At 40.7% G+C, this 22,980-nt stretch overlaps 1 protein-coding gene across 1 annotated transcript; it reads right to left on the bottom strand.

Moving 5' to 3' along the window:
* Positions 1-15,413: 15,413 nt before the first annotated feature.
* RBM15 (RNA binding motif protein 15) lies at positions 15,414-22,410 on the bottom strand. Its single transcript, XM_042462666.1, has 2 exons — positions 18,515-22,410; positions 15,414-15,781 (listed from the first exon to the last, which is right to left on the bottom strand). Exon 1 carries the CDS (start codon positions 22,351-22,353, stop codon positions 19,513-19,515), a length of 2,841 nt encoding a protein of 946 aa, XP_042318600.1. The 5' UTR covers positions 22,354-22,410; the 3' UTR covers positions 15,414-15,781; positions 18,515-19,512.
* Positions 22,411-22,980: the final 570 nt, after the last annotated feature.

Raw genomic sequence — 22,980 nt, 5'->3', positions numbered from 1 at the left:
TCAAAATGAGGCAAGTCTAGTTCAAATCTTAAAACATGCATGTACTTGAGTGCCTCTGTCACAAAATGACCTATTATTAGATACAAAAAAATTACAAAAAGAGAAATGTCAATGTACTATTGAAGCAGCAGATCTAATGAACACTTGCATCCACCCCTTCCCAAACTGAAAAGCTGTCCAATTATTTGCTAATATTCCAAAACACAGGAATAGCTAACTCACCTTTAAAGCTCTCCCTTTTTACAATCTGCTTCATAAACATTCAGAACAGTTTTATGTGTATCTACTCAACGTTAAGTCCAACTGTATTCAAGGGGGCTTATACTCTGGTGAGTTTACAGCCTTAAAGACTAAGCAGCACATTACTGAGGATGAAAGAAATTCCATCGAAAATCTTCCCTCGTCCCTTTTGAGAATTTGAACAGAACACACTTGGCTCTCATCACATTACCCCCAACAGAGCAGAAACAAAAGGTACAATTCATAGTGGCCCAACTTTCAAAATTTTATCTTTATGCACATTTAATATCCTGATACTTCCCATTGTAGAACATGTCATTTGGGCATTTTTCATTGTGACAAATAGTGACTGGGGATGAGGGTTGAAGTCCAACATGTCAGGAGGGTTCCAGGTTGGCAAATGTTCCTCTAGGGACACATGTTGATCCCACATTTTCAATGTGATCAAGGCAACACAAAGAACAACCATTATGACCAAGTTCATCTGGAAAGTAGACCATTAATATAAAATCATCCATTGAAACTCTCAGTAGCAGTAATGCAAGAAATGTTTTGTTTGTAGTCTTTATCTTTTGTGTTTATGTACAAACACATGCATCTGAGGAAATATACTGAAGTCTACAAAAGGTCATGCTGCCAATTTTTTTCTTGGTGCTACAAGATCTCTCTATGATTCTACAAGCTAACACAGCTATATCTTTGAACCTACACAGAGGTTTTAGGGAATACAAACCCATTGAGAAGCATTTGTTAAGTAATTCAGAGAATCCTTACATTAGGAGGTGGATTTGTTATTTATGCTGTTGTCAGTACTGTGCATAGCCCATGAATCCATGGACTCACCAGTTCTCTATCCACACTAGCATGGGTTGAGAAGGGGGAATAAATCCATACCAGCTGTTTTTCATATGATCTCTTGCTTAATAATTGCCCAAAGAAGCATCATCTATAGAAAAGGGTAGAACTGATCACCCTTCCCTCCGTACCCTGTACAACATGTCCCATTGAGTATGGTGTGAGAATCTACATTTCATGAAAAGTACAACATGCTCAAAACTGGTGTAAAGTGCAATCTTTTTCCTGTTTCATTTTTCCCAAATGCGTCTCCTTCTGAAATTGCATTCTCATGCTAAGCTGTTTTATCAGATGTTCAGCAGATTACTTCTCAGTACTGAAATCCAGATACTTTATGATCATGTCTCAGGCAGTCATGCATTTTTGACATAATGTAAGTAACACACAGCAATCCCTATGCGTGCAAAATCTACTTTACTTTAGCAAAACCCAGATCTGCTTCATCAGGAGAAATAGCTGCGTAAGGACTGGGAATGGGTAGAGATATTTTCACTCCACAGAAAATTTCAAAGAGCAACAGTTGACACAGCAGCAGCCACATCTAAGATATGGAAAGCGGACATTTTCCACTATGAGGTCCCCTTCTCACCAATCCTTTGTAAATTATCATTGCTTTTTAAATAGTCTCAATTATTCATGCTCACTTACCAAGTCACCTTGAAGTTTGTCCAAGAACGACAGAAAGGCAAGATTTAAATATTTTGAATATAATAATAGAATATACAGTATTCAATATCGCCAGAAAAGAAAAACACTACCTAGCATTATTTTTTCCTAGTCCAGTTCCATTTACTGGGATCTGTTTAAGTCTCTCCAAGATTAAATGTTAACCACTTGCCAGCTGCAGTTAAATTAGTATTGATTTTACTTTACACTACTCTGAGTGTTTATTATACAGGTTGTGATATAAATATTTTAATAAATATAATTAATTACAGTTGGCCCTCGGTATCTTCAGGGGATCCATTCCGGACCCTCCCTCGCGGATACCAAAATCTTCAGATGCTCATGTTCCATTGTCATCAATAGCAGCAGATGCACATGGCCACACTGCCATTAGGGACAGCTCCCGTTGTCCCCAGTGGCAGCACAGCCATGTGCACAAGTTGCCACTGGGGACAATGTGATCTTGCCATCCACAGATGTTTGAATCCACAGATGGCAAGTCCACAGATACCAAGAGCCAACTGTAATTAATTATGGCTGATTCTCTCAATGTGAAAATATAAAACTGAGTTCTTATCTAAATCCAGGTTCTTCAGTAAGCAGAGAATGCAAGGAAGGAAAATTGTATTACCAAAACTGGAGATTAACTTTGGATGGTGCTCTAGACTGGAATTGGGAAGATAATCCTCAAAGAACAAAACTCACCTTCAAATTGCAAATATTAAGCAAAATTATTAACAGATTGGCTTCTACTGACTTTTACCTGGTCACCACTCAAAATTAATCTCCAGTTTGCTAATATAAGAACTGCTGTTTCTCTTAATTTTTGCTTAATTTAAGAGGCCTGTGTGTTTCAGTTAAGGCTGAATAAACATCCATTTAACTGGTGTGTGTGTGTGTGTGTGTGTGTGTGTGTGTGTGTGTGTGTGTATTGGGGAATCAGATGTTACAAGTTTAGTTGTTCTTACATTTCTAGATGAAACATGGAACCAACATGACAATTAGTATTGTCATTTATATTGTGTTCTAGTTTTCTTCTCTGGTTCCATGTTACATCTAGAAATGTAAGAACATCTAAATTTCTAATGTTTTTAAATATGTTTTTAATTCTTCTGCTCATTTTATGTATTTGCATTACTTCTATTGTAGGCACCTTGAGTTCCATTTATAGAAGAAGTCTATTATATGAATTGAATAAACCTTTTCTAACTTCCCACTACAGCTACCATCTATTTGTCTGCATTCCTCTTTTGTCATTTCCACCTTCTTCCATTTCCTATACAGTACATATGCCTTTTACATTTCAACTCATCTGAAAATTCTTTGTACATTCACCATAGTTTCTTGGGACAGCTACCACTTTTCTTTCTGATTGCACTTGCTTACAATGGTTCCTTCATCCTCTCATCTTTAAGAAGCTCCCTGGCATCATGACATCTCTTCCCTTTGAACATTTCTGACCTTAGGATTTTACCCATTATTTCTTTAAGTCTACTGAAATCAGCTTTCTTGAAGTTCAGAGTGCAATTCTATTTTTGGCTTCCCCTTTCCTCTCTGTTACAAATACCATGAAGACATGGTCACTCCCACCTAAGGATTCCAGTATTTCCACCCCATTCATCACTTCTGCTTTATTGGCTAGGATCAAATCCAAAATAGCTGATCCCCTGCTTGCCTCTTCCAGCTTCTGCACAATGACATTATCTGCCAGGCTGGTGAAAAATTTGCTGGACTTTTTTTTTCGTTTTTGGAATTTGGATTTCCAACAAATATCAGGATGGTTGTAGTCTCTGTATCTCTCCATTTTGAATGTCAGTTGTTTTAGGATGATCATTCATTTTAAGAAGGCATCTTCCAAACCTTCAGTCAAGCCTGGGGGTCTACAGCAGACCCCAACAATGATGTTAAAAAAAGGAATACATAACAAGAGTTCTGAATATCTTGAAAGATTAACAATTTGCATAGGTTTTTTTAATTTTAATAAAATAATGCCAAGTCATAGGTTCCCCCCCACTTACAATGCTTGTTTTGGTTTATGTGCCAACAATGACAATACACTGTAGTTTTACATATAAAATAAAGAGGATCTAAATTAGCTCCAAGAAACTTCTTAGGATAATAATAATAATAATAATAATAATAATAATAATAATAATAATAATTCCTAATTCTGTCCTTTTTTCTATGCTGTAGGTCAATGCACTACAGCACTGGGGAACAGGGAAGAGTAAGGAACTATGAGATAATGATTCAAATAAAACTGCAAGGTTTATTGTTGATATACAGATATGCTACAAATACCTTTTGAATACAGTTGCCTAAATCCTCTTTTAATCCTGACTAGAATAGTCCCATTAAATCCAATAGGTTTATCTACAGGTTTTCACCATTCAACAACTGACTGAATGGGTCTACTCAAGGATAACAGCCAATGTTCTAGTTAACGTATCTAAAAAGGATAATATAAAAGTGGAAATGTATAGCAAGAGGTCAACTTAAGAGGATGGATGAATTAATGCCTCTTCTGTAAAAGGATAGGTATTTGTGGTAGGGACACAACAGAAGGGAAGACAAGCAATGTATAGGTTGTTACGCACTCTGCAGACTTGCTGTGAAAATGGGGTTTGTTGAAAACAAGAATTCTTGCTCCTAGAAGCAGGCAAGAACAGCAGTTCTCCTCTAAAGCAGACTCTTGCTTTAGGGCAGGAGTGAGAGAAGCATAGTCCATGAATAGCATCTGTCCCTAGACCATTTTGGAGGCCCCTAAGCCTCTTTAACCCCAAGGGGCATGGGTGGCAATTTTGCTATGTACTCTTCCTTCTCCAGGGCCATTTTAGCTCCCAATGGGGCCTTTTTTGCAAAAGGAAATCAACCAGAAGTTTTACTCTCTTTTTTGGCAGGAAGGGAATGGGGTGTAAGAAGCAATTCCACCATGTTTTGGGCCCACAATCCCTGGCAATTACCCAACTGTTTTAGTGAAAGGGTTCTATTTCCATGTTTTCCCCAAACCAGATGTGAACTTCCAGCCACTTCCAGTTCTGAAAACATGTACATACATATACACAAACATTATTTGTGGTGGGGCTGTGTGGGCCTAGAGTTCATATCAAACAAAGTTGCAAACTTCTGCCTTAATTTACAGAGATGATTAAAGGCAGGGAGCATATTTTTGAAATATTACAGTAATATAGTGTAAAACTGGGCTTGTTTTCTTCATCTCTTGATACTAAAAAAATGGTACCTCCCAATGAAGTTGAATGGAAGTTCATTCAAGACAGACATAAGAAGTATTTTCTTCCTCACACAACGCCTAGATAAAGCAGGAACTTTTTCCCACTAGATGTTATCACCACTAATTTAAGCAGTTTTTCACAGCCTCAAACTAACTCATGCCATCTTTGAAATTGGATTACTTGAACTGTACACAGTATTCTAAAACTATCCCCACCAAAGATTTATACAGCAATATCATAATACCTACTATTTTATTTTTAACCTCTTTCCTAACTCTGGATTTCCCTTCTTTGGCACACTGACTTCTCCTATTTTTATGCCAGGTACTGTACTCACATTCAGACAAAAGAATGAAGTAAGTAGTCCTAATATACATTACTTTTATACTTTTTATTCTCACCTACTGTTTTATTGTTCACTTCCTGAATAGTCTGGTGTTACATACATACATCTTATCTCACAATTTACCCCAACTCATCATATTTCAACTTACATTACATGGTATTTGATACTTTCTATATTTATTTTGGGCTTCTGTTGTTTCTCAACAAAATACAGTTCTCCTCAACAAGTGTGGACATAACAATTGAACTATCTGGCCTGGTTAAAAAAGAAAAATAGAGCTTGCTGACATTACATAGATATATAATTATTTTTCTGTTACTCAGTGAACAAAGTGGTAGAAGAAATGAACCTGAACATTGTACAGGAAAAGCCCTAAGCATATAAAGTGCATCATCACAGATCTCCCTGGCTGAAAGTTAGTATGTCAAAGGACCAGTTTCTCAACAGTTTTGTCAGCCTAAAAAGGCATGAGTTCAGACAGCAAGAGATTTTCCACATATCTTCAGGGACATAAAGCATGAGTAAATTTCTAATAGTGTGAACTCCAATTCTGAATTTAAAATAGCAGTCCCCTACCCAAGCTGAATGAAACATTTTTCTTCTGCACAATATCACAATGAATGTAGAATGGCTCATTTCCTGGGTGGGCAAAGTTCAGATACACTAGGCTATTCACTAATTGCACCTTTGACCAGATGGCACTTTACAGCAAACAACACTAAAGGTCTCTGTAGTCCCTTTATTGCAGCAGTATTTTATCCTCAATCCAACATTTGTACCCTAGCTTCCCTTCCCATTCATCCAGGACATCCATAACCCAGACATATCTGCATAGGTTAACTGGTGGTCAAGGATGCCAATGAAAGACTCTGCTAAAAAAATCTTTGCCAACCTTATACAGTATTCTAAGCAATGAGAACAGACAGATATTCCTCTAGGATTTTGAGATTTCCTACCCCTTAAAATCTTCTGGAACCAGAGGATCAAATTTCATATCAGTCTAAAGGATGGGATCCTGTCGGGTATGCTTTGATTTAGAGTTCCTGTATGGCAGGGGGTTTGGACTGGATGGTCCTTGTGGTCCTGGGCCCAGTACTGTTCAACATCTTTATCAATGACTTGGAGAAAAAAATTGGGGGAATACTTATCAAATTTGCAGATGACACCAAATTAGGAGGAATAGCTAATACTCCAGAGGTCAGGATCAAAATTCAAAATGACCTGAATAGACTAGAAAGCTGGGCCATAGCTAACAGAATGAACTTCAACAGGGAGAAATGTAAGGTGTACTGCACTTAGGGCGAAAAAATGAAATGCACAGATATAGGATGGGGGACACCTGGCTTAAGGAGACAACATGTGAAAGGGATCTAGGAGTCCAAGTAGAACACAAGTTGAACATGAGTCAACAGTGCGATGCGGCAGCTAACAAGGCCAATGTGATTTTAGACTGCATCAACAGAAGTATAGTGTCTAGATCAAGGGAAGTAATAGTGCCACTATATTCTGCTCTGGTCAGGCCCCACCTGGAATATTGTGTCCAGTTCTGGGCGCCACAATTCAAAAAGGACATTGAGAAACTGGAGTGTGTCCAAAGGAGGGCGACTAAAATGGTGAAGGGTCTGGAAACCATGACCTATGAGGAACGCCTTAGGGAGCTGGGTATGTTTAGCCTAGAGTAGAGAAGGTTAAGAGGTAATATGATAGCCCTGTTTAAATATTTGAAGGGATGTCATATTGAGGAGGGAGCAAGCTTGTTTTCTGCTGCTCCAGAGACTAGGACCCGGAGCAATGGAAGCAAGCTGCAGGAAAAGAGATTCCACCTCAACATTAGGAGGAATTTCCTGACAGTAAGGGCTGTTCGACAGTGGAACAAACTCCCTCGGAGTGTAGTGGAGTCTCCCTCCTTGGAGGTCTTCAAACGAAGGCTGGATGGCCATCTGTCAATGGGGATGCTTTGATCTGGATTTCCTGCATGGTAGGGGGTTGGACTGGATGGCCCTTGTGGTCTCTTCCAACTCTATGATTCTATGATTCTTCCAACTCTATGATTCTATGATCCTAGTGTAATAAGGAAGACATCAGTAGCTTTAGCCATAAAGTTATGGTTGGTTATTTTCCTCACCACTAGTTCTAAATTAGGCAGCAGAAGCAGAATAACAAAAATCAGTGTCACCGGCAACATCAACTCCTTAAGTATCCTCAAATAAGCAGTACAGAATCACTGCTCTGGTCTCAGCCCCTCAGACAGCTTCTCTTCCCTCTCTTTGGCATCTTTCACTTCCCACCACAATTCAAGTTGACCAATTCTACTCCCTCATTGCCATATGGTTTCCCAAACCAGAAATTCAACAAGCTTAGAGTGTTATAAGCCTGGATCTGGTGGAAATACATGGAAGATTATGGCGTGAAGCAGATAAGAAAATGCTTTGCCCCATAATATACTCCTTATTTCCCATCCTCTACCACCCTAGACCTTTTGTAGAAGTAAGTTGATTACATATGAGCTGCCACTCCTGCCCTCGAGTGTTCACCCTGGCAAAGCAGAATATTCCCAACTTCATACTGTACTTGAGTTCAAAATGGGATGATACTCAGCTCAACAAATTCCTAGTACTAATAATAGGAAATGAGAGAAATTCAGCATATTACTAATGGAACATATTCAATGTATCGTAAAATCACTATTAAACTACAGAAAACATGCAGGGGGTAGCTGTGTTTTCCATTTAGTAAATTCATACAAAAATCCACCGAACAGTGATACCTTTATTGGCCAACTGAAATGCACAATATACTTGTTGCAAGCTTTCAAAGTTCCTCTGACTTCTTCATCAGGCAAGATGTTACATACCAAACTTAAAGTCCATTTCCATATCAACAAGGACTCCTCTTTAAAAGATGAGTCCTTGTTGATATGGAAATGGACTTTAAATTTCTTGGACTTTGCCCAATTGCCCCATGGCCAGAGGAGGAGAGAGGAGGAGGGGCCAGGCTGCTAAAGATACCCTCCCCATACCATCTTAACTAAGGACAGAAGAAACAAAATGCAGGCATCTTACTAACATCTCTAATTTTTCTCCTGTTTGCTATGTAACATCTTGCCTGATGAAGAAGCCAGTGGAGCTTCAAAAGCTTGCAACAAGTATATTGTGCATTTCAGTTGGCCAATAAAGGTATCACTGTTTGGTGGGTTTTTGTTTGTATTAAACTACAGGTCATACATAAGAAAACTATATACTCCAACTGCAATAAATAAGAATTTGTCCATAAAGTAGGGATAAGGAGCATGTGATCCTCTAGGTCCTGTGAGACACAATGCTAGGTAGCATTGCCACAAACTAAAATTTAGTTATGACTTGAACAGGGATGGGAAGTGTGGAGACCTCCAGAATGCATAAATGTAGCTAGCACAGCAATGGTAAGGAACAGTAGGAACTGCTATTTAACAACATATACTGGGTACACAATTCTAACCCTTGAACTTATAATATCTAACACAATTTAACTTCAGCCTGGGGTCCAACTGCTGTACCCTTTGAAGTCACATTTGTTGTTTTAAAACTAACCAGTCCTCTAAACAAGCTTGAGTTTGCAACAATGGCCTGTTACAGACTGCCAAAATAAAGCTGCTTCGGGTCTCTTTGGAGGTATGCTATTTAAATGATGCATGGGTCCTAAGAGTCCGGAGGTCACGCCAAAGCCACACTCCATTCCTAAGCACTGGAGTGCAGCTTTGCTGCAGCTTCTGGATTCTTAGGATGCATGCATCATTTAAATAGCACACCTCCAAAGAGACCTGAAGCAGCTTTATTTTGGCAATCTGTAACAGGCCAATATAATTTAGAGTTGTCTGGAAATAGACACTACAATTTTTTTATCTCAAGTGTGCAAGGCAATGGAAATGGACAAACACAGCAAATTATGCAAGATACAACCTGAAGAGATGACTGCCCTAGCCTGCTTATCATTATCCTCTTTGATCTGAATTCACATTGTAAACCTATGTGGTTTTTACTAACAACTTAGGATCATAAGATATATCCACTTAACAGGTTTAGAAAAGTGAAGATAAAGATATTTCTGGCAGGTTCCTGGCAACAGCAACTTGCTAAGTTATAAGACCAAATATACCAGAAGTCAATCTGAAGTGCTTTCTTGACAAAAATAAAGAAAATTAAGTTAGAAAACTTGAGTAAGGCATTTTCTTCTCCATTTATTTATTTATTTATTTTGTAATTTCAGCTGCCACAAACAAAATTATGACTGGCTTTAAGTGAAAGACTGTGTATACTCTTCACAAAAAAAAATAAATCAAAATTATATATGAAATTAACTTTTGCTAACTACTTAAATTAAATCTGTTTACATGCTCTTCTTATTTTCAATAATTTATTCTAGTTCAATTACTCATGGAGCAAAACACTATCAAGGGTACCAAAATCCCATTCTCTACTATATGATGGACATTCTATTCATATTTCCCAATGTCCAGTCATTGAAGTTGTAGGGGGCATGCTGACATCCCTTTGCCATTTACAAACTTATCTGAAAAACAAAAGCAATTCTCCAGATTCTCTCTTTGTCATAGAATTGGAAGAGCAATCGTCTCCCTGCCATGCAAGAATACACAAAGCACTCCCAACAGATAGTCATCCAGCCTGTTTAAAAAACCTCAAAAGGAGACTTCATCACACTCCAAGGCAGAGTATTCCACGGTTGAACAGCTCTTAAAATCAGAAAGTTCTTCCGAATGTGTAGGTGGAATCTCTTTTCCTGGAGTTTGAATCCATTGCTCTGTGTCCTAGTCTCTGGAACAGCAAAAAACAAGCTTGCTTCTTCAATATGATGTCTTTTCAAATATTTAAACATGGCTATCGTGTTACCACTTAACTTTCTCTTCTCTAGGCTAAACATACCCAGCTCCCTAAATTGCTCCTCATAGGACATGGTTTCCAGACCTTTCAACATTTTGTTCACCCTCCTCTGGACACACTCCAGCTTATTAATGTCCTTTTATGACCTATGGTGCCCACAACTGGACACAGTATTCCAGGTGCGGTCTGACCAAAGCAGAATAGAGTGGTACTATTACCTCCCCAGATCTAGACACTATATGCCTATAAATGCAGCCTAGAATCGGATGGTCTTTTAAAGCTACTGCATCACACTGTTAACTACTACTAAGACTCCTAGATCTCTTTTACATGTACTGTTGTCAAGCCAAGTGGCAACCATCATTCACTTCATTTCATTTTTCTTCCTCAATGTAGGACTTCTCATTTCTCCCCGCTGAAATTCATTTTGTTAGTTTTGGCTCATCTCTCCAATTTGTTATGGTCATTGTGAATTGGATAAGCACTAGAATGGCCAAGCAAGGATTATACTGCAAACCATTATCATTACCTGCTTATGTTTAATATACTGTATATACTCATGTATAAGTCTAGAAATTTAGGTCAAAAAATTGACCCAAAAACCTGAGTCGACTTATCCATGGGTAAGTACTGTCTCTTAACTCTTATATATAAGAAGGAACCATCCCCTGGTGAAAAGCTGGAAGTACCAATCCCCTTTATCCTCTCATCCATCTAGCCTTAAGAGTAAGCACAAAGAGTTGTTTGCTGGAATTTTGCAAGTTCTTTGACAATGTTTTGCTTTGCTTCGTCCTTTAGATCCTTTGCTATATGCCCCTAAGTTCTGCCCTCGACTTATCCACAACTCATAGAAAAATCTATAATTTTAGCCCCAAAACGTGCCCTCGACTTATACATGAAGTCGACCTATATTTTTTATATACGGTACCCTAGGAGCATGAAACAAAGCATAATTTATATGCTCATTCCTATTACCCCTAAAGAACAGTTAATGAGATCTTTTATTTACTGTTATGTCAATGCCCCAATCAAGATGCATTGCCAGATACTAATATAAAGTCTTCATGTTATCAGATTGGTCAAAATAGTATCCTTAAAATCTGAATAATCTTTAAAGGGACAAATGAAATAGTAATGAGAAAAATGATTTCTCACAATCCATTTCCTGTAAAGCCCTTACAGAATACAGGACTCCACATTTAACATGTCTTCCTTCTTTCAGAAACAATACAGAAATCCAATTCCAATGGTTCACCAATGTTTTTTAAATACACAAAAAGTAAACAGAAAATATGATCCCCTAGGGTATCATGATAATTAAGGCAGAACTAGCTTATATTAAACTGCACCCTTTTGCTTAAAAGTCCTAAGTGCCTTTCTGTTTCAGACAAAGTGCTGTTTTTTTCATGAGAATTCCAGCTACTAACAGGTACTAGGTGGCACACCAGAAATTATTCAATCACTCACTCAGATATTACAATCTATCTTCTTCTACAACTAATTTCCAGAATTCTAGGTTAAGGAATCAGAAATATATCAACTCAGTAAGGATATTATATCCTTTCTGCCATCTAAAAAAATTAAGTGCACAGAAGTGCACAGAAGAATCTACATCCATATCTTTTCCCTCGTTGCTAAAATTAAGCCAGTATTAGAATGTAAAAACCTTTAAATAAATATTCATATCCATTGCGATTTACTAGATTTATGAAGGGTATAAAGAGAAGCTCCATAAATCATGGGAAAATGTGGCTTATCGTGATCTGCATGCGATTCAGCAAGTTTTGGACTCACACTTTCTCCTGTGCAGTAGAGAAGGTGATTAGAAAGACTTTGCTTATTGTTTCAACCAAACCAACGATCATGGTTTGGCACTAACTATAGTCAGTTTCCAACAAGCCAATTTCAGGAAGTAGCTTGTTTAAACTAGCTACAATTAAGTGCAAACTCCAATACCCCATTTGCACAAAACAGGAGCAATGTTTAAATAAAATCAGAAGTAAAAGTGCCCAGTTATTCTCCTGGTTACAGAGCAGACAGGCCCAAGGCTTGCTATAGTTGGTGCACATCCTGATAAATCATGGCTTACTGCAACATGTAAATAAAACTGAAGTAAGCTCTCTTTGAATCCAACTGCTCTTGCTATTAAAAGATAACAGAAAATCTAAAGCTGTATCTCTCTGAATGCATCTGCTCTTGCTATTAAAAGATTACAGAAAATATAATGCTAAAGCTTAACGTGTCACTTCTAGAGGTACTTCCCAACTCTTCTTCACAGATGCTACAAATAAGAAGCATAACAACTGGTTATCCAGAAAATTTTCAGAATATTCTCAGCTGCAGGTCATCTTATTGATTGAAAATATTTTAATTTGGTTGGTTCATCATTTATATCTATCTATAAAATTACCTTATAAAATACTTTCATTCAAATTAGTTTGGATTGTAAAACAAAATTTACTTTCAAAATTTGATTTTAGAAATGTCATACTGTTCTTAAAACACAGACCAGCTGAAACTAAGCACTTTTCAGTTCTATTGATTTCACTAGAGAAATAAGCATATTTTCTCCACACCCCCCCCCCCCAAGAAATCAATGGGACTTTAGAACAAGTAATTATGGCTGAATCATGCACTTAATAATATATTGAATGGCAACCACATAAACTATTGTTTTACAGTTCTAAAGAAACATAGGCTCAGTGTTCAAAGAATTATGTGTCTGCTGGCAAGCTCAGAGTTGCATTTATATTTCTGTTTGTGATATGCCACAGTCCAAGCCAACTTAAGCAGCAGCATTTCAGCATTAAGAAAAAATGTATGGTTACCTTCCAGACAAAGGTGTCCCTCAAACCAGTCCAGAGGGGTTGAGCAACCCTGTGAAAAAATAACTCACTATTATGGATAGCCATTGGAGCATTGTCCAGGAACACAAATGAAGTGCAGTTAAAAGATACTAGGGAAAATAATAGAGAAGTACATTCAAATGTTCAGGTATTCAAAAGAAATCAGAATTCAGCTCAAAAGAATATACCAAAGTAATGTTACACATAAAGCAGACTGCTATTTGTGAATAATTCCTATTTGCTAAGTCCACCTACCATTCACTTCTTCAAATAATAATAATAATAATAATAATATCAACAGACTACAATAATATGTAGGCCTAGTTGGGAATAAATCCCACTGAGTGGAATTTACCTCAGTAGACATGCACATAATTGTATTGCACAAGATCCCAATTGCTTGAGTTGTAACTACATTAATTCACCCCTTTAATTCACCCCTTTAAACAGACTGTTTTCTTGTAATAATAAAAGGTACTTCAGCTAAAATTTTAGCTATTTGGCAAATCTAGGACACCGATGCAGAAATTTACAACTACGTATGTATATTTGTATCAGGCAATTTTACAGTAAGCTGCTCTAGCATTCCTCAAGACCTAAAGTATGCTAATAGTAAGTTCTGCTATTTAAGGAAGACTGACCACCTCTTCACATACAATGACCTTCCTAGATCTAATCTATATAATAAAAGGAATGCTCACGAATGCACATACTTATCTATTTGGCTGTTGTACACACAGCAGCATATGCAGACCTTCACATGATGGCTTCTACCAAAAAATGGTGTCCACTAACATGTAAAAGTCATCATGTGAGAATCATTCCTTTTAACCACCTGTCTTAATTTACCTCATAGGTATACCAGCATTTATTATTAGGACCAATGTATTACTGTCGACACTACTTGCAGTATGAAAGAAAACTTCATGGACAAAGTGAGAAGTGACACTGAATCCTATCAAATTAGTATTCAACTGTGCTGAAAATAATTATGCTTAGGTGAAGCGAGTTAGTGAGAGGAAACCGGAAACCTAGATTCAGGCCATGAGAAAAGCCTAAAAGCAGTCAACCCAGTTCCCTAGAATTACAATTTAGTTTGACCTCTTAAAATCCCCTTACCTGTTTAAGTTTTATACAGCAGTTTGCCATGGGAACACATATTTGGCAGAACACAATCGTTGCATCCTTTGTTGAAAAGTACCTGCTGTCTAGCAATCATCCTGTGGGGATACAGGACAGTGCTAGCGTTCTTTATCCACAATAGGTTAAAACATTTCAAGGCAACCCGAGCAAGCTTGCATTCCAGATGTCTTCCATCTGCATGTCAAATGGCAACTAGTTAATTCTAAGAGACTGGCAAACAAATGCAGTTTCTGCAGCCACGGTGCAGGTGCAGCACTGTTCGCTTCCTCTTGACCTCTGGTGGTGTCCTCAGATGTACCCAGGAGTCTCCTGCAGCAAAGGGTTGTACTCCTGCAACATGGGAACAGCTTTCCAAAGCTCAATATCCCCAAATGCAGGAATTATAGCATATTATTTTCAAAGTGTCACCACTTTTTCCTCCTCTCATCTGTATTACAAACTACATGTTTGCAGTGGTACCTACGAAACGATCAAGGTTGCATGCATGTCCAAGGTGTGTAGAGCATTTGCTTCAAAACTGGTCAAGTAACAGCACCAATACCAATGGTACAGGTTTTAAATGCCAGCACTCTAGCTCTCAGGAACTCTTCATCCATTCAGAACTACACCCAGGACTGCATAACTCTGGTGAAAAGCCCCTGGAGGTGGAGGAGCTCTTCAAGTGTGTCTGGAACCGTGCTATCACTTAATTTTTTATGAGTTACTTTTTTCTTTTTTCAATTTGGTGAAAAGGTTATGCACAAGATGCAATGCAATTTCAAACTTTCTTCAAACTAAAATCAGAACTAAGGCCAAACAAGTTAGGTGAACAAAACAAATCAAGAACTTAAAATTCAGGATCTCCAGCTCTTCAAAATCAACAGTCCCAGATCTGCACACTGTTCTGAGACTTAAGATGCTTTCCCTGCTTCTTGCATGCCAGCAACAGCACCATTTCCTCGTAAAGATGAGGAGATAGCAGCCATTGATCCCCATTCACTGTAAACAAGGGGACACAGCAACACAACAGACTAGATTTTCTTCAGATCTCATACACCAGGATGGTCAATATCAAAGCGTAGGTCTCCCTGCTTCTTGTGTGAGACCCACAACTATCAGATCGAGGAGGAGGAGCAGAATCTGCAGGAGCAGCAGCAAAGTACCCCCACAGCTGCAAACAAAGGGGTCAAAGGTTTGTGGTCAATTCATTTCCAGGCAGAAAAACCACTTTCCTCAAAAGAAACAATTTATTTAGAATGAAACAAAATCAGCTCAACTGTGAGCGCATGTTTTGAGTGACAGCCATTTTAAGCTGTGTGAGCCATAAAAAGGTTTTTTCCTTTACTTTTGCAGAAATCTTGTGTACACAGCACAAAGCAAAGAGGTCAATTTTCCACTTAAAAACACGGGCATTGGCATCACAATAGCAGATACACAACTTTTTAAAGCTGCCATTTTAGTAAAATGCACAAATACTAAACAGATAAGCTTTCTTCCATGAGGCCCATGTATATTCCACATAAACCACAGGTTTTCTTCGCAAAGGTCCATAAGAGCTTGGAATCCCTTGTCATCTTCGGCAGTTCAATAGCCTTGCTTTCAGGAGGAAAGAAGAGGTTATTCAGCACATATGTTTACAATAGACTTGCCCTCTCCCTATGTTTACAGACAATTTATAAGACTACAAGGCTTATACTCAATATTATTGGTAAAATCTGAACGTACCAATAACCCTCCACTGGCACAGAATCTTTGTAATGAATTCACCTTTGTATACAGATGCACAATGAGCAATTCAGGGGTTTAAAAACTCAGGACAATATTTTTCTTTTTACAGTTCACACTATTTCTCTTATTTTCAAAAAGGAAAGTCAAACAAGAACATGAAATTTAGCATTCTGTTTGAGATATATATATATATATATATATATATACATACATATATATATATATATATACACACACACATACTTTTTTGTTTAGGCTTACTAGATACTGGAAGAGAAAAAAAGCCAACCAGATAAATCAGATTTTTTCTCCTATATTTGTATGCATTTTACCAGTTTTTCCAAATTTTTACACTTGGATGAGTAAAACTGGAAATATTTCCCTTCACAGTGGCACCCCTGAACTATCTATTCTTACATTTATCCAAAGAAAATAAATCTGAAGCCAGGTAAATTAACAAACATAGTTGATTTAGAATTTTCTAATTTCCAACCAATTGTCTTCAAATTAAGTCATTTTTAAGGCAGCCCACATTTACTGAACTTGTGTTCATTTTGGTGGCAACATTTAGGAGTTTGTATCCATTTACAATTCAATGCCTAGTTATATTTTGTATATTTCCTCATACTCTTTTGCTCTCAAATATAGCCATACTACCACTGCTGGCTTAAGTTGTCCAAGGAAGTTAATTCCTTTCCACCTTCTATCTCTTGGGAAGAAGTGATTCACACTACAGATTGCTTTACAAATGTTTGTCTTGCATCCATTCCCAGTGGTGATGTCAGTGTTCCCCAAAAGAGGAAACTACTGTACAGAACACATTAGTGGATCTCACAACAATGAGGTAGCCTTAAATTCATGCCACACTGCCAGCCAACAGCAATCTATAGGCTGAACTTTCAAACATGCACAGAAACTGATGAACAGTTGTTTTCAACTGTAAGTTTCTAATTGTAAGAATTTAAAATATAATAAAAGTAGGCCACTTAAGGCTTTCCATTAAGTAGCAAAAGTGGCTGTTAAATACTTCTGAAAAAAATAACATTTTTCATTCTAAAGCCACACTATAAAGGATGGAAACAAGATTTGTAAAGACATGCTGCATTCAAATACACATTACTCCAACTTAAGCTTTATAATGCCATACACAGAGATAAGTAATCTTTTTTCTTCTCTGCAGAAGTGGCATTAACAGTAACTTTAGTTATTTTCTGGGTAGTTCTTTTCCTAGGTGCACTGCAGTGTTATGCAACCAAAACTGACTGTATTTAGATTTTATAATAGTTTTGCCTAGGTGTTTATCATATAATGTTGCTTGTCAACCATTTTAGCCTATGAAAAGCTCCTGAAATCCTTTTTCCTCCAATAGCTATGAACAGACCAATAATTTTTTACTAAAGAAAAAAACTGCCTATTTCATGTAACATTTAACTCATAACATAAGCAGCAATGAACATAATTTGTTTTTCATTTCCAAGGAAGAATAGAAAACCATGGTGTAGATTTTTGCTGACACCAGTAGATAACACTTTGATGTTAACAAGTATATTTATACATATTCTGAACCTGAATCAGATCAAGGTGATTTGTTTTGAACAGTTTACATGGGTGATCTTCTTTAAATAACCCATTAAACCAACAAAGACATCCTTCTCCAAACATATTTAGTAAGAGAATTCACTATATATACTACTAGTGCTTGACATTCACAATGGATAACCCACCAATATTCATGTTCTGCAAAACCAGCAACATAAACCTATCCTGCTGACACTGTTTGGAAGTGGAGAATATATGAAGTATCTCCTTCAGACTATGCCAACCATTTCAAAATATACTTATCATCAGTTCTCATTACTGCTAAGAGCACTGGCTGGGCTTTGCATGAGTAAGAGCAATGGCTAGACTTTTATGTCTGCCGTTCAATATTTTCCTGCATTACAGGACAACTGATATTTGTATTGTAAATTAACATTATTCAAACTTATAACTACTCCTCATCAGATTTAGAAGGGCAATCTGGTTTCAGAAGTGACACTCCACTCTTAAAAGTAACTTTAAGGACATGCTTCTAATATACTGTTCTAGTGGCAGGAATTGTGCATCCCTCCAGGTGTTACTGAACAGCCACTCCCAACATGCCTCATCATTGGCTACAATATTAGCACTGATGTGAGTTACAGTCTCTAGGGCTGTACAATTCCCATTCTGTAGAACACCAAGAAGCAGTTTTTAACTAAGCCACATTTCAAAGAACTGTACTGATTTATACCTGGCAGAGCTGTTTTACAATAAGTAAAAAAAAAAAAAACTTTTTTTCTTCCTCAGATACAATGGCACAGAAAACTAATAGGGTGTTGTTCTTTTTTGATCAATGAATAGACTGGGCATCTGAAGCCATATAGCTTCTCTAGCCTCTGAAAGGTTTGTAAAGAACTGTATCTTTCTTTGTTTTCTTTAAAAATGCTCATTTTCCCAAACAAATTATGTTCTTTGAATAAACTGATCTGCTTTGTCAACATCTGGAAAGACAAAATGACTGCATAATGTCAAGATTAAAATAAAGCAATTCAGACTTGCATAATGCCCATTATATTTTACCTGAAAATATCTAGCAGGTAGCATTCCTTTTCATTGTCAGGGGAATAAACTGATATTGAAACAGCTGTGTGGCAGAACTTAAGTGCCATCTCTGAAAAAAAATTCCAAGTTACATTTTGGAATTCACCGTGACCAACATATTTAGCAATGGAAAGTAACAAAAATGCAAATGGTCAGCTCTGTGAAAAGTGCCTACTTCTTGCATACTGAAGTGCAAGATGTTCACAGATTGTAACAAAGCTCTCTGTTTTTTTTTTAATCATGTGTTATACTGCAACCTCAAATGAATAAAAGGGTAAAAGGAAAAGAATCAACCTCTTAGAAACATTCCTCATGGGCATGCATTTCTGGGAACTTGACAAAAACTACCACCCAGCAAAAGAAGTCTATAGTGTAACCACAAAGGCTAAAGTGTCAGCTGCCTCAGGGAAGTCAACTGTGAGTCAATTCAACTCAAACTTAAATTTCAGATTCTTGACACAGGGATGATTTTGATTTCAAGGTTACAGACTCAAGGCCTTCATTGAATGCTCACAGGGCTCAGAATGAGCATTTGCTTATCTTCTTACGGTGATGTCTACATAAGCCATGACATTAATGCTTTAAATCAGTCAATTTAGATGTGAAAGTGTATGGAGGAGATTTTTATAACTACTTTAAAGTTATGAAATGAAAAAGGACAAAAAGTTAAAAGCTAAAAAAAGAGGGAGTCAGACTTGTTTTTGGGTTTCATATTTTAGTTAAAGCAGACCTTTCCTTATTGCTACTTGCTCATCAGCAAGATAGCCAAAGGTAGTCTAGCCATACTATTCAACAGATAATATGTCTGCCTTCTAAAGAATTTAAAGAAAATTATGGGGAAATGACATTAGCTATGGCTCTAATTAAAAATTATACTTTGGGGACTGGCTAAGGCTTATCGCATAGCACCTGGCAGACACTGAAACAAGGGAGGCTGTGTGAAGCAGCAGGACAGAACACAAAAAAGCATTAGGGCTTTAAGATGCACCACGGACAATGATCATGACCAAATAATCATCATCTGATTTAGCCAGGGCCTTGGCTGTAGCATCCAGGAACTGCTGAGAAAAATCACAGGGTGGGAAAGCATGCAAGACCCCGCTGTTTTCTTTGTCTTTGTTGCCTCCTACTGGAAGGCTTATGACTCCAGCTGCCTGTTTTTGTTTAAGATAGGACACCAGGTTTCTGAGGGGACGCTGTGTAGAGGTGGTGTTAGCTTCACCAGCCCCAGATGAGGCACGGTTGTCTGTGGTTCCAGGCACAGCCAGAAGAATAGCGTATCCATTAGGCCCTGCCACTTTGATGCGACGAGTAACTTCATCCAACTTAGGCTGGTCCAAACGGAGACGCTGAGTGATCTTTAGCTGGGCCACTTTGCCACCAGTTGCTCCTTCCACCAGAAGACTGCTGGCCACGTTCAGATCTCCTTGAAGTAGGTGCATGTTAGATGGGAAGTTGCTGTTCTTCAATAGAAGCATTCCTTGCCAGGCCAGGCACAGTTTGGGGGTCGACCCAGACTTTGAGGTTCCATCCTGCTGTTGCTGCTTTTGAGGGGGAGGCTTCAAGCGAGATCCTCCACCACTGCTCCCTTCAGAAGCATGTTCATCTTTTTTAGCTGGGCTCTTGCACTCTTGGGCAGCAGCTACCGTGAGGGTGCGATGTTTTCTTTCCCTTTCTACTGAACTCTTGTGGTCACGCTTTTCACTCTGACCTCTCTCCAAACTACCTCTACGTGACTCCCTGATGGGGGAATGACGATCCAACAGAAGCAAACGGGAAGATGGCCGTTCTGTATCACTACCATAGCGGTCTCTGCCTATACCTGGTTCAGGACTACGGTCTTGTGGAGAAGCTGCAGCAGGACAGTGCCGTTTGCGGGATGAAGATGAGCGTTCACTGTCTGGTGAACGGTCCAAATGCCGCCCATCTTCCACTAGCCTTCGCTTTCTGGGTGGGTCCCTATTGCTGCTGCCTAACTCCCTTTCCCCACGAGTTCTTTCTAGAGACCAACCATCTCGCCGGCGCTCCAGGCTTTCAAGTGGATCATAAACAGTTGCTCTGTTGCCCCTATCTCGAACTGGGGGTGGGGGAGGAACCCACTCTGTTTCAGGATATAAATCTCTGTCACGATCATATAGAAGTGGTGGAGTCCTGTCCCGGGCACCTCGGAGTGGATCTGGAGGGGCTCCACGATGGGCCCCAAAAGCAGATGTTTCTGCTACAAGCTCGTAATGGCCTGGGGGTGGAAGTGGCAAAGGCTGCAAATAGGGTTGCTGATAGCGATGCTCAGTGTCAGCAAAGTCCACCCTCAAACGGCGATCTGGTCCCCCCAAAGGAAAGCCACGCATGTGAGTACAAGCTGCTTGTGCAGCATCCAAGCTTTCATACTGGATGTAGGCCCAAGAATCGCCTTTACGATAGTCAATAGTACGGATAGTGCCAAAACGGTCAAACTCCCTGGCGAGGGCAGCCAGCGGCACCCAAGGCCCCAGGCCGCCGACCCAAAGCCGCGTGGTAGGGGTGGCCTTACCGTAGCCAATTTTGATAGGGTTACGCAGCAGCACTTTACCGGACATGGCCAGCTTAGCCCTGTGTGCCATATCCAAGTTCTCAAACTTGAGAAACCCATAGGTGCTAGTCTGACCTCGGGTGGGCCTCTTGATGTCCACCTCAGTGATGACCCCAAAGCGGTCAAAAGCCCGCCGGAGGTCTGACTCTGTCACCGATATATCCAGGTTGCCCAAAAAGAGTGTGCGGTTGGCTCTCTGGTCATCCTCTGGGCTTATCTCTTCCTCGCTGGCCGCGCCGGTGCCACCGACCCCACGGAAGGCCGCCGCTGCCGCCACCCCGGCCACACGGTCCAGGCTGTAGGCGGGCCTGACCCGGTCGTAGAAGCCCCCGTAGTCCCGCTCCCTCTCCAGCTCCCGAGGGAGAGGCGGGGGCGGCAGGCGGCCCAGGGCCAGCTGCTGCAGCCGGAAGTCTCTGTATCCGAGGCTCGCTCCTCCCCCGGCTGGCGAGAGGGCCCTCTGTGTCGCCCCCGTCGGGGGGTGCCTGAGGGCAGCGGGGGCAGCGCTCGCGACCCCAACCGCCGTGGCTCCATAGGGGGAGTCCTTGTCCAAAATGGCCGGAGAACGGCTGCTGCGGCGGCGCCCACTCCCTCCTCCTCCTCCTCCGACATAGACGGCCTCGATCTTGAGTGGCCGGTCGTAGAGGACCAGGCGCCCCCGGGCGTGCTTGGCGGCGCGGGCGTCCTCGGGCCGCCGGAAGTTGACGAAGGCCACCCGCTCGTCGACGGCGCCTGTTCCGGGCGGGAGGCGGCTGATCTTGACACTGACGTCTCCGAAGCGCTTGAACTCGTGGAAGAGCCCGTCCTCGATGGCCTCGTCGCTCAGAGCGGAGCCCAGCTCGCTGATCTTCAGGGTCTTGTACTCGCTGCTGGCGGAGTCCGAGGGGGGCGCGCGGGAGTCGCCTCCTCCGCCTCCGCGGCTGCTGCTTCCGCGCGAGGAGGAGGACTCCGCGTTCTTGCTGCTGCTGTTGCCATAGCCGTGACGGCTGCTCCCTCCGCCGCCACCCGCCCCCACTGCCGCCTCATACTCCCGGCTGCTGGCCCGGCTCGCCTTCTCCAAGTGGAGGCTCCGACGGCTGCTGCTACTGCTACCTCCCTCGCCGCCGCCGCCGCTGCTACTTTTCCCGCCGCCGTTGCTAGGCTTCTTGGTGCTCCGCTCGCCTCTCACCGAGGAAGAGTCCTCTCCGCCTCCGCCGCCTCCTCCGCCCCGGGAGCGCTTGGCCTTGGCCGGGGACCGCTCCTTGCCCTTCATGGCAAGAGGGAACCGCGCGCCGAGGATCGCGCCTCACGCACAGTCCGCCATCTTGGAATCTCCCTCAGGGGACACGCTCCGCCCGTTTGGCGGCCATTGGGCCGCTCAGGCGCGCCTCGCCGTTCCCATTGGTCGAAGCGGCTGTCAGTCGAAAGGGAGGACGGTCAGGAGGCTCGAAGCCCCGGAAGCGGAAAGCCCGCCCTCTTGATGTGATTGGACGGAGCCGCCGTCGCTCCTCCAGTTTGATCGATAGGGAGGCTAAGCCCCGCCATCGCAGAGGGCGTGTTATTGGCTAACTACGTCGAGGGTGGGTGGGGCTAGAATGCTCTATCGTACTTTTTATCTCTCTCTCACACAAAGTCCTAGCATCCATTGACCGTTGTTCTTAGCCTTGGTTCCAGTTCGTTTAATAAAGAAAGAAAGTAATAAAAAGAGTGGGGGAGGGGCATTCGAAGAGTGAGCTCGCGCAAGCACCTCCGATTTGATTGGACGAGGGCGCAACCCTCTCAACCGTCGAGTAGAATTCAGAGGCCGCGCGCTGATTGGGCGGTTGGAAAACCTCGCTTTCTTTAGCCTCGCCTTGAGGCGCGAAGGGAGCATTAGGTGAGGGAGGCTTTACGTGGCGGC

The sequence above is a fragment of the Sceloporus undulatus genome, chromosome 4, assembly GCF_019175285.1.
Source record: "Sceloporus undulatus isolate JIND9_A2432 ecotype Alabama chromosome 4, SceUnd_v1.1, whole genome shotgun sequence".
Lineage (NCBI taxonomy): Eukaryota > Metazoa > Chordata > Lepidosauria > Squamata > Phrynosomatidae > Sceloporus > Sceloporus undulatus.
This window is presented reverse-complemented; position numbering and strand designations above follow the sequence as displayed.

What these genes read in the sequence shown, in the direction of transcription:
- RBM15 (XM_042462666.1), bottom strand. Translation starts at nt 22,353, where the DNA reads ATGAAGGGCAAGGAGCGGTCCCCGGCCAAGGCCAAGCGCTCCCGGGGC.